The 13,788-nt window shown below is 36.7% G+C and overlaps 1 protein-coding gene across 1 annotated transcript; it reads left to right on the top strand.

Annotated features, from left to right (window-relative positions):
* Positions 1–1,079: 1,079 nt before the first annotated feature.
* On the top strand, positions 1,080–9,034 carry LOC144452035 (kelch-like protein 3). Its single transcript, XM_078143033.1, has 11 exons — positions 1,080–1,147; positions 2,559–2,669; positions 3,115–3,343; positions 3,698–3,873; positions 4,471–4,567; positions 5,146–5,412; positions 6,163–6,280; positions 6,695–6,994; positions 7,402–7,530; positions 7,988–8,128; positions 8,750–9,034. Exons 1-11 carry the CDS (start codon positions 1,080–1,082, stop codon positions 8,920–8,922), a joined length of 1,809 nt encoding a protein of 602 aa, XP_077999159.1. The 3' UTR covers positions 8,923–9,034.
* Positions 9,035–13,788: the final 4,754 nt, after the last annotated feature.

Here is a 13,788-nt window from a genome sequence, read left to right as displayed (position 1 = left end):
CAATATTAGATCCAGCGTTAATAGGCACACCAGTCTCTGTGATGAAAAGTTTTATTTGTACAAATTTCTGACTTTCTTGTATTCTCTGTGAACTTTATTTTTAAACGTATGCAGTCCAGATAGTCTGTAAGGTGTGCCGTGACGGAGCACCCTCGTGCATCAGTCAATCCCTTTCATAAGCATTGTGAGTGCTAGCTGATAGATGTAGTAAGACAAATCGTATCTTACAGACTACAATGAAAAGAGATGTGATTACAGTGTCTGGTACTGTGCATGTGATAATTATCTGTTTTTCCCTGGCTTTGTATACGGTTGTATTCAATCTTAGTAGACTTATATATTTGGGTTTATATGCACAGAAGTATGTTTTGCGGCATGACAAATGATGGTTATACACAGATTGAGTTACAAAAATGACAGCTGTGACTTGTAACTTTGTAATACTCAATATAAAATCAACAGAAGGCGAAATGACAACTGTTGAATGACCTTGCGACCTAAGAGCTTATCATTCCATCAGACAAAGTAGTGAAAGCTTTCCCATAGATTGCACGATTAGTATGGTTGCTTTACTTGTAATTTATTTTATATGAAGAAATTTAATGCAAGAAATATAAATATAAAGGTAGTCATGGAGCAATGATTCTGATTTGGAGAGAAATGAAAAGTCAGAAAGTGATTTGAAAATGACAATTTTTAGAAGACGCTTCCTCTACAAGGTCAAAGAAGATTTGCGTTGGTATTCCTAATTACTGGTAGGTTTAAGTCAGGATATAATACAATGACAGCTAGGTCATTCTGGGATCAAACTGTCCATAGTAAACATATATTTGATGATAGTATACATGTAAACGTGATGACAGTATAATTATTATTATTATTGTACACACAACCTCAATGTAAATATCTAACCTTGTAACACTGGTGATGAGGTAAATGCAAATTGTTTCCTGTGTGACAACATCTATAAATTGGAGAACTGTTTACTGCAATACTCAGAAGCAAACATTGAGTGATATTAAACATACATGATGCATCGTTTAAAAGTTAACAGTGATAGTGATACTGATAGTGATAGTATGAGGTCTTCGTACTACATCATTTGTGATGAGAAGTTACCTATGCTGGACACTGTCACATTGTCGAGGTAAGAAATCCATAGACTGTAGTGTACACTGTATGCTGTCATTATGGTGTTCGAATGCTTTGAGTGGCCGGCAGGTTGCAGGTTCGAGTCTTGCCATTCTTGTTTCTGAGTGACAAAGTGGCAAAATAAGTCCTTGGGCAAGTTTTGAACCATGATTATGCAGTCAACCCAGCTGTATAATTGGGGACCTGGTAGGATAGTGGTTGCAATGTGAATGCTTTAATCCTAACAGTTACAGAGGTGCAATAGATTGTATGCTCCCCAGAAAGTTAAGGAAGTATAGAGGGCCATTGTGCCACTTTAGATCCATGCCAGAGATAATCATTGTAAAGTGCTGTGAGCAGAGAGTGGGAAAGCACTATATAAAATAGATAAGATAGACATTTGGCACATGTATGTCATAGCTCATGTAGGTAGCTATGCACTTGTACAGGTGCTTGCATCTTGTTTAACAGATGCACCAAAATGTATGTCCAAGTTTCTTGATGTTTCACTCATGGGAACAAATATGGCTGTCTGTGTCAACAATGTCAAATACATTGGATAGTAGGGTTATGACTGTAAAATGATAAGAGTGGCTGGTTGGGAATCCACCACACTTTGGCAGTTCGAGCCCTGATGTTATTGTTTGTGTCTGAGCTGCTAATTAAAAGTCCTTGGGCAAGATTTGAACCCGGATTGTGTCTCGGTCAACCCAGCTGTATGATGTGGGACTTGGGTGGTGATAAAGAAAAAGCAGTTTGGTATTCACCTGAAGTGCCTTTGGTTCTGGTGTGATAAAAAAAAATCCAGTTATTTGTGTAACATGTCACAGAAGAGTGCCAAGGAATGACCCAAACAATTTGACTCTGTCAACATCATTCATACACGTGAATGTTGAAACAAGTTTCACCTAGACTTTCTGGTATTTCTCATAATTAATCTTAATTAATGACAAAACATTTGGTCAGTGTTGACTGAAAAATGACAATATGTGTTGATTAGTGTCTCACAAGCAGGCCTCAAAATTAGCAGTAATCCAGGGGCCAGCACAAAATCATCATATTTAGACTACCAAATTAGCAGTATTCCATAGCACATAGACTACTAAACAATGTATCTAGACAACCAAATTAGCAGTAGTCCAGGACACATAGACTACTAAACATTATATCTAGACTACCAAATTAGCAGTAGTCCAGGGCACATAGACTACTAAACATTGTATCTAGACTACCAAATTACTGGTAATAGTAGTCAAGGACAGATAGACCATATCTACTATCAAATTAGTAGAGTGGTAGTCTGTTTGTCCAATGAAAACCAATAGAAATTTGATAGCTGAAACACTTCACTGGCTAAATCTCACTATCAGACATAGATGTTAAATTTGAACCTATTGGATATTCAGCTATACTTTGTTCTCTTTCAGGTGTATGTATTGCAATATGGATGAACCGGAGGGTCTTTCCTATGAAGTCCCTCCATACAGGAACTCTCAACACACCAGTAAAGCATTTGATGTACTTAATATATTGAGAAAGTAAGTATTATCAATTAAAAAATATACAAGTAATAAACACTGTAAAAGGTTGCTTCCGGTCCTTTTTAAAAAATGAAAGAAATCTTGGGTCCAGAAATTGTCAATCTTCTATTTTCCATAAATTTTTAAAAACAGGGTATTCGGCAGCCATATTGGATTCTAAAATGATAACCATTTGACCCATGATTTTTTTCCTGATTCTAACTGAGAATGGGTTGGAGTTTTCTTGTGCAAAGTAATAGCAAAAGTTTAAACAGTTCATTTGTAGCAACACTGCAGTAGCTATTGTATACATTGAAAGATGCATTGTACTAAGATGGTGATGAAGATGATGGGAATGGGGGGAAGTGGTGGTGAGAGGAGGGATGGGGCTCTAAACATCACATAAACACTGAAAAAAAATGGTTTTGTGAGATACCATCTTTGAATACTTCATGTTTTACAGACAAAACCAACTATGTGATGTAGTCCTGGAAGCTGAGAGTGTTCAGATACCAGCTCATCGAGTAGTACTGGCAGCATGCAGTCCATATTTTGCTGCAATGTTTACTGGAGAACTGTCTGAGAGTCGTGCTGAAAAGGTTACATTACAAGAGATTGATGGCAAGGCACTGAATCTACTTGTAGATTATGTGTACTCAGCTGAGGTACAAGTTACAGAGGATAATGTCCAGGTCAGAATTGCTTTCTTTCATCATGTCTTTGTCTTGTGAGTCAACTCAAGGAATCCATCCTATAAAGAATGAAAGTAGTCTATTCACTTGTACAGTTTCCTAAAAAGTCTGTTTATTATTAAAAAGAACTGTTACAGGACCAGCAGTAACAATGATTCTAGGCTAATCAAGATTTTCAACACTTGAACAACCAAGGTATAAATCTCATATTTCCTGTTTGAACACATCCAAGTTATCTTAAACTTGATAGTTTTAGATACATACATAATAAACACAAACCTTTATTATCTTAACAGGATCAGTTATTTTTTGTCAGATGAATTATTGATTTGAATATGTTTTTGTTTGATATAGGCATTGTTACCAGCAGCCAATCTGCTTCAGTTACCCGATGTAAGAGACGCCTGTTGTGATTTTCTACAACGTCAGCTTCATCCAACAAATTGTCTTGGTATCAGGGCCTTTGCTGATGTCCATGCATGTAGTGAATTGTTAAACTTTGCACAGAATTATACAATGCAACACTTTAGGTAAGTGTTCTAGGTTTTCTTGAAATAACTATAAATTGTTTAGAGGGAAGAAATTGGGGTAAATTGAGTCATAGTTACCTCATCAGATTTTAATCTGATTCAGACAAGTATATAGACATTCATGCCATGCTATCAGCCAACACTTACTAAGCCTGATAGGGCTGAACAACAGGACGTATCTTCGGACATAGCTTACAGACACAGTCTAACAAGTATATTAATTTTTGTAATTGTCAGCTAGATTGCCCAAATTTGAGAACTTCTTGTTAAAACCACAATTTAGACAATGTACAAATGTAGTAATTTTCTTGCATATTACCATTGGGCAATATGAGCTTCACCTGCCCAGGATGTGATGTCATATTTGCATACAGTGAGATTCACAGTAGATGTATAGGCATGTAATAATTACAATAGACTATTTGCATGGTCACAGGAAGTGATGTCATATTCTCATACTGTTAGATTCACAATCGGTATATTTAGGCATGTAATACAATAGACTATACTTGTAATATTACAGGAAGTGATGTCATATTTGCATAATGAGATTGTAACATCTCTGTGATAATGCCATGATATATTTACTGATTACAGTGAGGTGATACAGGGTGATGAGTTCTTGGCGTTATCAGCTGACCAAGTGTGTGAGTTGATATCATCAGATCATCTAACAGTACCCACAGAAGAAAAAGTAAGTAGGGGATGTCAATAGACTGTTTGCATGATCACAGGAAGTGATGTCATATTTGATTCTGTGAAAGTTGAAAGTGAGGCTTTGACATTTTGAATATGAAATGTCAGCTAAAAGAAGCACTTTGCAGTAACCGTTAATTCATGAAGGTCAAATGCCTTCCCTAAATTAGAATCCACTTCTGATTAGTTGAATGGCATATGCCATATTAAGAAATTGTCTGTGGTTGAGGGGTTAGCTTGTGTTGAAGGCTTACTTTGTCACAAGAAAAAACTATTTATAAAACTTTTTACCCCATTTTAACCCCATCGTTGTTGCATGTGAATGTCAAGTCGAGTTCTGACGTTACACCCCATGTTCCTTCTCAGTATCAAGGTATTAATGTAACCAACATCACTCAAGTAAACAATCACCTTCCTTTTGTGACAGTTTCCTGTCCTTCTCTCTCTCTGGTCTAATGTACACCAAACTTAAAACATGTGGATATTGAATCCAGAGTCACCCATTCTGTTGCAAGTCTTCTAAAACACAAAGATATTCAGTGCATTTTGATGTGTTTATCTTGTGTATTATTGCAGGTTTTTGAAGCGGTGATAGCGTGGGTACACAACGACTCGGCAAACAGGGAAGATCACATGGCAATATTAATGGAAAACGTTAGGCTACCTTTATTGTCCAGAGAGTTCCTTGTCCAGACAGTTGAAGAAGAAAGTCTTGTCAAATCTAATAATTCATGTAAAGACTATCTGATTGAGGCTATGAAATATCACTTGTTATCAACGGATCAAAGATCAATGTTGAAAACTCCAAGAACCAGACCTAGGACTCCAATTGGATTACCGAAGGTAAGTAGAGATGTTGGGAGAACTCAAAAATGTGTAAATTGTATGTTTGGTAGGCAGGTTTAACCATGTAAACTATTTCAGCTACAGTTTTCTATTGATTTCCATTGATCTAACAAACTACGTCCTTATTTATAAATTGGGTCCTCAAGATTCGATGTTTAGTAGATTATGTGCCCTTGACTAGTGCTATTTTCAAGTTTTCGTCAGAAGAATGATTTCTCAACTCAAGCCCAAATCCTAAGACCCCCCCCCCCCCCCCCCCCATTATCAAATAAACAAATTTTATTTAATTTTTATGTCCTAATGAGTGTAAGGTTCTCCCCAAGCCTTTATAGATTAGTAGGGTTGACGCCAAGAAGTAATAAATACCATAACAATATGCCATTTTGTTTTGCAAATTAGCAAAACTTTTAGTGGGTTGAATGAGCTGTTGCTTGTTACGGGTACAACATTGCAGAATAATAGGATTGCTTGTGTTTGAAAGTATTACAGTTTTGAAAAAAAAAATCATGACAAAAAACTAATCTTTTGCATCACTTGGTCCAGACTAGAAAATCAAGCTATCTTCTTTAGCCGTAACTCTGGTTTAAGTTTTAAGCCTTACAAATATAGACATTACAATATAGTTACTATGGAAACGAATGTGATGTTTTGATCCGTCTACTACAGACCTTGATCTCACAATGACTTGATTATTCAGTTTCTCCTTATGAAACATTGTTGAATTAAATTTGTTTGTCTTGTTTTTAGTTACTGTATGTAGTTGGTGGTCAGGCACCCAAAGCAATAAGAAGTGTGGAATGTTTAGATTTCCAAGAAGAAAAATGGTATCATGTAGCAGAGATGGCATCCAGACGATGTAGGGCAGGTAAATACATTGTAACTAAACAGATACAGTATATGATCACAGAAAGACAATTAAAATGGTGTCCTCAGTTTTGTAAATTCAGTACAAGTTTGATTGCAGCAGTATCTCTTTATACCTACATGTATGGAAATATAGTAAACTCATTATCATCACACAGTTTTGTGGGAAAAACCTAGATAGATTTTATGTATCATTATTACTTGGAAAAAGACGCAAGTCCCAGAATGAATGGTAAGGGCTGGGTCCCACCGCTGCCATCGCATTGATAGTTTTACAAGTATTAGTTCTTTCCTACCACTACCCCCCACAGGGAATTTGTGTGAAGGCACTGCATTAATCGATACAATGTTATTTGGACATCCATGCAATTGTGCTACAATGCCATAAGCATCATTTTCTATATTTTACAAACAGGTGTAGCCGTTATGAATGGCCTAATATTTGCAGTAGGTGGATTTAATGGTTCACTTCGTGTACGTACTGTTGATGTATATGACCCTGCAAAAGACCAATGGTCATCAGTAGCATCCATGGAAGCAAGACGGAGCACACTTGGTGTAGCTGTATTGAATTGTATTATATATGCTATTGGTGGATTTGATGGCTCCACTGGTCTAGCAACATGTGAACGTTATGATCCTAAGTGTAATGAATGGCAGTCTATTGCATCTATGAGTGTCAGACGTAGCAGTGTTGGTGTCGCTGTTCTTGGAGGTAATGTCACAATATTGTGTCCTTCTTTGGCGTTTATAGGCCAAGTTTCATTCTGATAACTGATTCAAAATATAGGTGTGAAAAACAGTCGTCTGACAGACTTATAGAAAATTGTGGCCAAGATAATCCTTTGTAATCCTTGTAGTACCACTGATAAGATAGCAATAATGCAAGAACCTGGGATTGAAACCTTGGCCTTTAATAAAACAATATATGCTGTATTATATTGTAAACATGTAAACATTGCTTTTATCTTTGAACTTCATTAAAACAGATGTTAGTGTCAGATAGTGTTGGTGGACTGTACTTGTTCAGTTTCTAAATTACAGATTACGTTTATATTTATGATATTTGGGGATATATTCTCTAAATTATTCATATTGCATGTGGTTTTTTTTGCACTTCAGGGTATGTGTATGCTGTTGGTGGATATGATGGCCAGTCACGTCACTGTTTAAGTTCTGTAGAAAGATATGACCCCTCAATGAATGAATGGGTCATGGTAGCTGAAATGAGCTGCAGAAGAAGTGGGGCAGGTGAGTTAACATATGTCCGTTGGCAAAACTAAATGTTAGCAGACACTAGCTACCAGCAGCCTTTATCAACAAAGCAAGTGCTTGCAATGTTCTATGCAGCAATAGAAATGTACTTACACAAGCAAAGCAAGTGAAAGTGTAGCAGAACACCCAGAGGCATGAGTGCAAATACCCCCTGTGCCATGGGGTTCTGTTAGTACCATATGTTTATCTGAAAGAGCACATTTCGTTAAAATATAACTGTGTTCACATGATTTTGTGTACTGGAATGATCACATGCTCATTTGCATACATGTACATGTATACAATAATTTGTTTGGTTTTTCACTGCAGTGCAAATACCACTTAGTATTCATACACACAAGTACTCATTGGTACATACTAATACATAGACTCGTAGATGGTGCTACAACATGACAATTTGTCTGATGTATCTTTCTCCTTTTCTGGTATAAAGGTGTTGGAGTGGTGGGCGGATTGCTGTATGCTGTTGGAGGCCATGATGGTCCTTTAGTTAGGAAGAGTGTAGAAGTGTACAACCCTGATTTGAATCAATGGACACAAGTAGCTGATATGACGCTTTGTAGGAGAAATGCAGGTATGTCAAACTTGGTTTTGTTGTTTTAAACTGACAACGGTTAAGATTAAATGACAGCTAGTAAAGGAAAAATAAAAAAAACAGACTAACACAACTATTACACATGTACATAGAACACATTATCCATGTTTGGCATTCACAAGTTGTGATGAAACTGCATACTGATATATAGACCCTCTGTGGATGGAGGGTGATGGTCTATGGTACTTGTGATGAGTTTCTCTATTTGAAATAATAAAGTCTACCTCATTAATTACTGTAAAGACAAACTGTTAATCAAATAAATCTTGCTATCACTACACATTCACACATGACTTGCTACATAATGCAGACTACTAGAACATGTACTGAGTTCATAGTTTTTGATGAAGACGTTAGTATACTGTGTGTGTGTGTGTGTGTGTGTGTGTGTGTGTGTGTGTGTGTGTGTGTGCACATATGGGGGGGGGCAGTTATACAAACCCTCAACTAGTGACAATTGAAATGGTCAACCCTCTGAAGTACTCACAGGAAAAAAAACCTATGATATGGTATTATGTCCGTTGTTTTATTTTTGCAAGAATGTAGGTTTCAACAAGATAGCTGGCAAGTTTCTCATTTAAAACTAACTTTCTTTGACAGGTGTGTGTACTGTGAATGGTTTGCTGTATGTAGTTGGTGGTGATGACGGTTCATCAAATCTAGCGTCCGTGGAGTGTTACAATCCACGTACCGATATCTGGACAATGTTACCATCATGCATGACAACTGGTAGAAGTTATTCTGGAGTTGCCGTCATTGACAAGCCATCCTGACTAGACGTGGATAGTGATGACCCTTGTCAATCCTGCAAGTCAATTACACATCATCTTGATGACACAGCTGTGTAATATAGGTCATGGACTTGATGTCTCACAACTCATTCTAACAGACCATTTTTAGTATGTAGCGCCCTCTATGGCATAACTTCAATTACTGTTTATAGCACCCGCGAATACCATACATTTTTAGTGACTGTATACTGCCCTCAACAGCCATAGTAGACCTCTAATTTCACCATTTGGCACCCAACAATAGTAGAATGCATATAAAAACAAGTTTATCATACCTTCTCAGCTTTCGTACTAAAAAATTCTGATTTACAAATGACATATTTGGAAACGTTTGTTTTATCATTTACCATTTGATGAGGATTGATGTAAACTTTGATAAAAATGTAACGTCCAATCACACCCTTCACTTTAGCAAATTTCATACCTTTAACAATAACAGAAACAGTGGACAACACATTTATTGGAAGTTGCCTAGCAAGGCCCACACATCACTTCCGGTTCAATGCCAACTCCATACTGATAACTGAAAGTGAATGAAACCAATCCATCATGTTTAACATCCAAATTGTTATTAAGCAATGTGAATTCATAAGGTATCGTTTCCCTTTGAAAGGCAAAAACACATCTGATATGGATTTGTTAAAGAGAAGGGTCAACTTCTGGAATAATCTTATGTCTATATTTAAAAGTGTAGACAACTGCCAGTATATGTAACTATATTACATTAGTTAACAGGGATGTCATGTAGAAAGTAGGTCATACTCGTTATCAATGAATCATATGGGATTTTTCAGATTTTATGGTTATGCACATGTCATGTACGGAGAAATGAGTAGTTAAAACTAACTGTGTAACATGTGAACGAGGTCCCTCTGCCACAAGGATGCACATTGTCACCTGAGATTTCCTTTTTTTAGCCGATATGGAAACTCGTAGTGTCCAGCCCTATCAGTTTGAAACTATGCGTATAGCAGATATGTGCTAATGTTACATCGCTAGCATGCTACATGATGCTGGAATCGAGCCCATACAGTTTGAAACCATGTGTATAGCAGATATATGCAATACATAAGTTAATGTTTCTGATATAGAAATCTCAGTGACTACGTTGTACCAGGCTTCTCCGTAAATCTCCTCCACTGGCATCCTCGGACACCTCTCACCTAAACTACCCAGCACCTTGACCTTTGACCTTAACTTCTCCTGTACAGTATTAGACCACAGATTAGGGCATTGTAAATATACCTGATCAAACTTTAAACTTCTTTCCAGGGGGCTATAAATCTTAGCAGCTTTTTACATGAAAGTTTTAATAGTGTTCATGGAAAACTTTGATGGGAAACCAACTTGTACATTTTCTCTGTGTTGAGATACTGTAAATAGGACAGAAGACTTTAAGGACCCCCAACCCCCCTGCATTTCTAAATGGGATGGTCTGTGTGAATAGGTGCATACTAAAGTGAAGGCAATTTAGGGGTGAGTAGGTTTTGTTCTGTAGACTTTTTGCCTGCTAATAGAATGATGTGTATTCTGTTTTCATTAGTTGATATACAAGGCAGTCTTTGTTGAAATGATGTTGACAAAAGATATAGGATAGGACATAACTGGTAGGGATAGTGTCAACAATGATGATTTTTATGCTTTGAATTAAATTTACTGGAGTTATGATTTTTGGCAGGAATACTTATTATTTGCTGACAATGTTTGTGACTGATTATGACTGATACCAACAGTGATTTGCATAATGATTTGCATCTCATTGCACCATCATTCTTGCATGAATGAAATCTGAAGAGTGGAATTTTCCTACAGACACAACACTTATACAAGATGTATAACCATCACATGATGTTGATTTATTACTGCATGATAATGTGAGCAACCACCATACGGTATGACCAAGATGTGTTAGCACCACATTGTGTTAGCATACTATAGAATACAAGAGAACTCAACCTGTTGCAAAGTCGGCCAGTAGTAGAACTCGGTCAGTTACGAACTGACCAACTGTTATTACTTAATAATATTAACCTTCAAAGCCTGACACTCTATATACAGGGTGTAATTACATAGACTAAGAGTTACAGAAACCAAGTCATTAAAGTGTTAAGTAAGTAATAATGTGAACTATCCAGAATGTATCTAAGTAGCTATATCAAGTGAACATCTAATGATTTGTTGTCACTTTTGGCAGAGCTGTCTTTACAAAAATCACACAAACTGTCTTGACCTGTATCTTGTCTCTGCCAATATATTGCTATGAACCAACTTAATGTTTTTATAGTGGACATACAATAATAGTATATTAGTTTCCATTACCGACCAACTTCTCCTGGCTGACTTCTCTTGATACCCTATTACAAGATGTGTGGTCAACCACTGCAGGATGTGTGAGCGCCACCTGGTGTTGACATTATCACAAGATATGTGAACTACTACTAATGTTTGAACACTGCTACATGATGTGTGAGCACCACCTGTCATGAAATATTACTACAAGATATGTGAGCAACTGCTATAGGATATGATCAGAGCTGTGGGATGTGTAAGCAGATGTGTAATCATCCTCCTTTGGCAGGATGTTACTGTTAGCTCAGTTGGATGCCAAGATGTCCATACACAATGCATAAGCTATACCTGGTAAACAAACACTGCTATAGGATATGTATTTACTGTCCTCGTGTTTTGACATCACAATGAAACAAGTGAGCTTCATCCGATATCAAGGAATTCTACACAGTGTATAAGCACTTCAAGTGAATGAAAGCTGCTATAGAATGAATTTGCTCTCTGACATCAAGACATTTCTACACACTGTATGAGCACTGCCTTGTGAACAAGCACTGCTAAAAGAGTGTTAGCTATCTGACATCAACACCTTGTTTCTGCACAATGTATGGACACCCACTAGAAAATGAACACTGCTATAGGATGTGTGAGCTTCTTCCTGCTGGTGTTATGACATTTCTTTGCAATGAGTGAACACCTTGTGAACGACCATGGCTACAGGATATGTGGGCGCCCTCTAGTGTCAAACCATTCCTATAGGCTCAACTATGCGTCTTATCTAGTAGCAGTCTACATCTGCATGACCAAATCTCCCTTTATGTCATATGAAAAAAATGTAGGGACCTGGATTGCAGTTAATACCATAGCCTGTCTACTGAGGTGTTTAGATACATCATTAGCTTGTGGTACCTCCTAGCCCTCGATCCTAGCAATCGCATTGTTGATGCGAGGGCTAAGATTGATGGCTAGGAGACTGGTCATACCTCCTAGCCCTCGCATTAACAACGCAAGGGCTAGGACCAAGGGCTACGAGGTATGACCAGCTAACAATGAATCTCAACAGCGCAGTAGACAGGCTATTAATACCACGTTACAGTGTATTTCCTTTACTTATACTGCATTGAAATATTTCAAAAATTTATCAATATCTTCTGAAATAGTTCAACTATAAAGTGCAATCTATGTTATGCGTTATCATTACAGTCATCATAAATTATGATAATATATATATATATTTATGTATATCTCTGACAAACAGCTGCAGTAGAAGCAATAACACGCATTCAGAATTGCAGCTGTATTCAATAAACTTTCTATACTACGGACTCAGCTCATTTGTAATCAAATATATGTATATTTGGTACTATATTTTGAGCGTATAACTATGAAAAAAAAAGATCAAAGATGTAACAATGTGTCTGAAATATGACTTACTGGATGAATCATTATATTCTATGTTCTCAGAACTTTAAATTAAAAATTTGTCGTTGAAATTTGTAAGAACACTATTTTACATAGTGAAAGTGTAACAAGACAGAACATTCTGGTTATACTAACTGACCAGGATGTATATTTTAGTAAACTTGGACTTGTCTGTATAGACATGCTTGTAACTAGCTTTTATTGTCTAACCATGTTTTGTACTACAGTTATTTACCTAGACTGTGGTATGTCACTTAGGGGTGCTCTTTGAATCCACTTGTGTGACTTAGGGGTGCTGATCAAAATGTCAACTCCCAGTAATCATTGAGAGATGTGGAGTGTTGTCATTGGTATGGTATGATTTTGTAATATCACCATGATATTGCTTGTTAGTAACCTAACCAGTTGACTTGTTGTGAAAGTCATAATTGTTCAAAAATAGAGTGATATAAATCATATTTATTACAACCCATGAAAAAAACACCAGTGCGTTTACTTGAATGAAGTGAGCCAAGAAGAGAGTTCACGCAAAGACAAAATGGGGAAAAAACGCATCTGATACAAAAACAACAGGGAGTGCCTCTGATGTAGGTTCCCATTACGCTTTTATCAGTTTGTTTATATCTGTGGAAGTTATAATGTAACACTAACAGTCATACTTTATGATATAACTTGCAGCATTCTATCAGTAAACAGAGTTATTGGATCTAAGCTTCTACAGTGTTTATACTTTGATAAGTTACCGGTACTAATTACATTGTAAGTCTTTACATGAGCCTCGTCTCATTCTTATGTACCACAAGCAAGTAAATGCACTGGTGTTTTTTTGCGGGTTGTACTTGACCACTGCACCTAACCCCCAAAAAGTCCCTAGACCATGGTAGCTACAATGAAATCAAGCTGCTACAAGAGAATGTGTTGATGAGTGGTTTTAGATAATAACAGTTGATAGCAATCTTTGTGTTCAAATATTCTTCCAAAAATAACAATTATACCATGTGTCATTTCTCACTGTGGAAATGATTACAAAATATCAGACATCAGACATTGTTTTAGTTTTACATTTTGGATTCCAAAACTGTAGGGATATTTTTATCGCAAGTTCTTATCAACCATGTCCATTTCTAAAAAACACTT

The sequence above is a fragment of the Glandiceps talaboti genome, chromosome 22 (genome assembly GCF_964340395.1).
Source record: "Glandiceps talaboti chromosome 22, keGlaTala1.1, whole genome shotgun sequence".
In the NCBI taxonomy this organism is placed as follows: domain Eukaryota; kingdom Metazoa; phylum Hemichordata; class Enteropneusta; family Spengelidae; genus Glandiceps; species Glandiceps talaboti.
Note: the sequence above shows the minus strand (reverse complement) of the source record. Positions and strands in the feature narration are given on the sequence as shown.

Coding starts and splice junctions, on each gene's coding strand:
- LOC144452035 (XM_078143033.1), top strand. CDS start 1,080: ATGAGGTCTTCGTACTACATCATTTGTGATGAGAAGTTACCTATGCTG. Junction 2,670..3,114: donor GTACTTAATATATTGAGAAA/GTAAGTATTATC, acceptor CATGTTTTACAG/ACAAAACCAACTATGTGATG. Junction 6,995..7,401: donor TGGTGTCGCTGTTCTTGGAG/GTAATGTCACAA, acceptor TTTGCACTTCAG/GGTATGTGTATGCTGTTGGT.